This window comes from Phaseolus vulgaris, chromosome 1 (genome assembly GCF_000499845.2).
Source record: "Phaseolus vulgaris cultivar G19833 chromosome 1, P. vulgaris v2.0, whole genome shotgun sequence".
NCBI lineage: Eukaryota > Viridiplantae > Streptophyta > Magnoliopsida > Fabales > Fabaceae > Phaseolus > Phaseolus vulgaris.
Genome location: NC_023759.2, coordinates 21795748 through 21797475, shown reverse-complemented (window position 1 = coordinate 21797475; position 1728 = coordinate 21795748). Strand labels below are relative to the sequence as shown.

The 1728-nt window shown below is 51.4% G+C and overlaps 1 protein-coding gene across 1 annotated transcript; it reads left to right on the top strand.

Annotated features, from left to right (window-relative positions):
* The first annotated feature begins 370 nt into the window (after window positions 1–370).
* LOC137815688 (uncharacterized) lies at window positions 371–1111 on the top strand. Its single transcript, XM_068618801.1, has one exon. The coding sequence runs from the start codon at window positions 371–373 to the stop codon at window positions 1109–1111; it is 741 nt and encodes a 246-aa protein (XP_068474902.1).
* Window positions 1112–1728: the final 617 nt, after the last annotated feature.

Genomic DNA, 1728 nt, shown 5'->3' with positions numbered 1-1728 from the left:
CACCGCCCTCTCCCCCAGCTCCAACACCGCCGGTCCAAGCAATACCCTTGGCAGCTGCGAGCCCAACTTCCTGGAGAACCCTCCTAGGGCCTCCACGCCATTCGTATGTGCTGGAGAGGGTCCTCCTTCAACTGCCTCAATCGCTGAAGCTGCACCAGGTGGGGATGAAGGCGCTCACAACTCACCCATACTCATAACCGAGTCCCCCTCTTCACCACCACGCCAGGAAACCCAACTTCATCAACCAATTCAAGAGGGTGGTGGTGAGAGTCAGCACCAGGCTCCTTCAGCACCTCCACCAACAGCGGCTGCAAGCCTTCCCCTCGCGGTCAAAGGAATCTGGGGGCCCTTCACGGCTAAACTCAAAATGATGGCAGAGGACCTCCTCTCAATCATAACAAAAGCTGTGGAGAGCTCCAACAAAAAACTTCAGGATGATATCTCCACACTCCAAGAGGAGAATCGCCTGATAAGGATCGAGGCAGAAAAGCTGTCCTGCAACCTCATGATGGCGGAGATTGATCACTCAAGGGTGGAAGACGCCATGAGTGCCGAGCTGAGGGTTGCGTGCAAGGAGGCCTCCGATCTGCGCCAGAAGCTGCATCTCCTAGCTCAAGAGAAAATCGAGCTGGAGAGCAAGCTGGTTCCTTACAGGCTTAAGGTGGCCAACTTGGAGGCATCGATGAAAGCGGATGCAACCAAGGTGGAGAACCTTGAGAAAAGATCGGCTGATCGGGAGGTTCTCCTTGGAAGGGTCGAGAGGGAGAGGGACGACGCCGTGGACGAGCTCGCCAAGGCTCGAGAGGAAAACGAGAAGATTGCTGCAGAGCTGGCCCAGGCGCGGGGCGAAGGCAAGAAGGTTGTTGATGATCTCGCTCAAGCTCGTGGGGAAACGGAAGAACTAAAGAAGCGAGCTGACGAGCTGAAACAGCAAACCGAGAGGCTCAAACAACAAAACGAAGAGCTTGAATTGAGCTCCGCCCAAGTCCTTGCCGCCGGATTCGACGCCGCCCTGGAGCAAGTCGCCTGCCAGTACCCCGAGCTCGACCTCTCCATGGTGTCGATTTGTAACGAAGTGGTGGATGGGAAGATCGTGTCTTCTGAAGATTAGCCGCTTCCCTCCATCACTTACTTCTTGAGACTTATCTGCCTATTTCCTTTTGCACGATCTTTGCTTGTAATTCTCTTTTCTTTGTATTCGAACTGGCACAGCTTTATTATAAATTTTTCCGCTTCCACACATGGTCTCTCTGTTTACTTTGCTTCTCCTTGTAGAAACCGCTTAAACAAATTAACTTAGCGATTCTGCGGGCTCAATCGTTTACTTACTGCTTCAAACTCGAGCAAACTATCAACTTTCGAACGCTGGCATTTTAATAACTTGTGAACTTAAGGCAACGAACTTCAGCGTGAAACTACTTACTAAACAGCGAGTTTCAATCCAACTGATAGTTTAAGATATAGTTCACCTGATCTACCCCATCAAAATGGGCTCTTACTCTTGCCATCGTCTGAATTTCTTCTGATCGCCATCGGGTCCCGGCGATGTAAGCCTTCCTTTGCCTTCATAACTTGGCTATTGTTCCCTCATCTGGGGGTAGAGGCGCCTTTCGGATCCTTCTCTACCTCCCTGACTTTCAGAACAATAAGCCGGATAGCTAGGCGTTCTCTTCGAACCTACCTTAGCCATCCTTTAAACTTCTTCCACCCTCTACACCGTACCTGAAC

Excerpts from the sequence above, each read along its gene's own strand:
- LOC137815688 (XM_068618801.1), top strand. The coding sequence starts at position 371 with ATGGCAGAGGACCTCCTCTCAATCATAACAAAAGCTGTGGAGAGCTCC.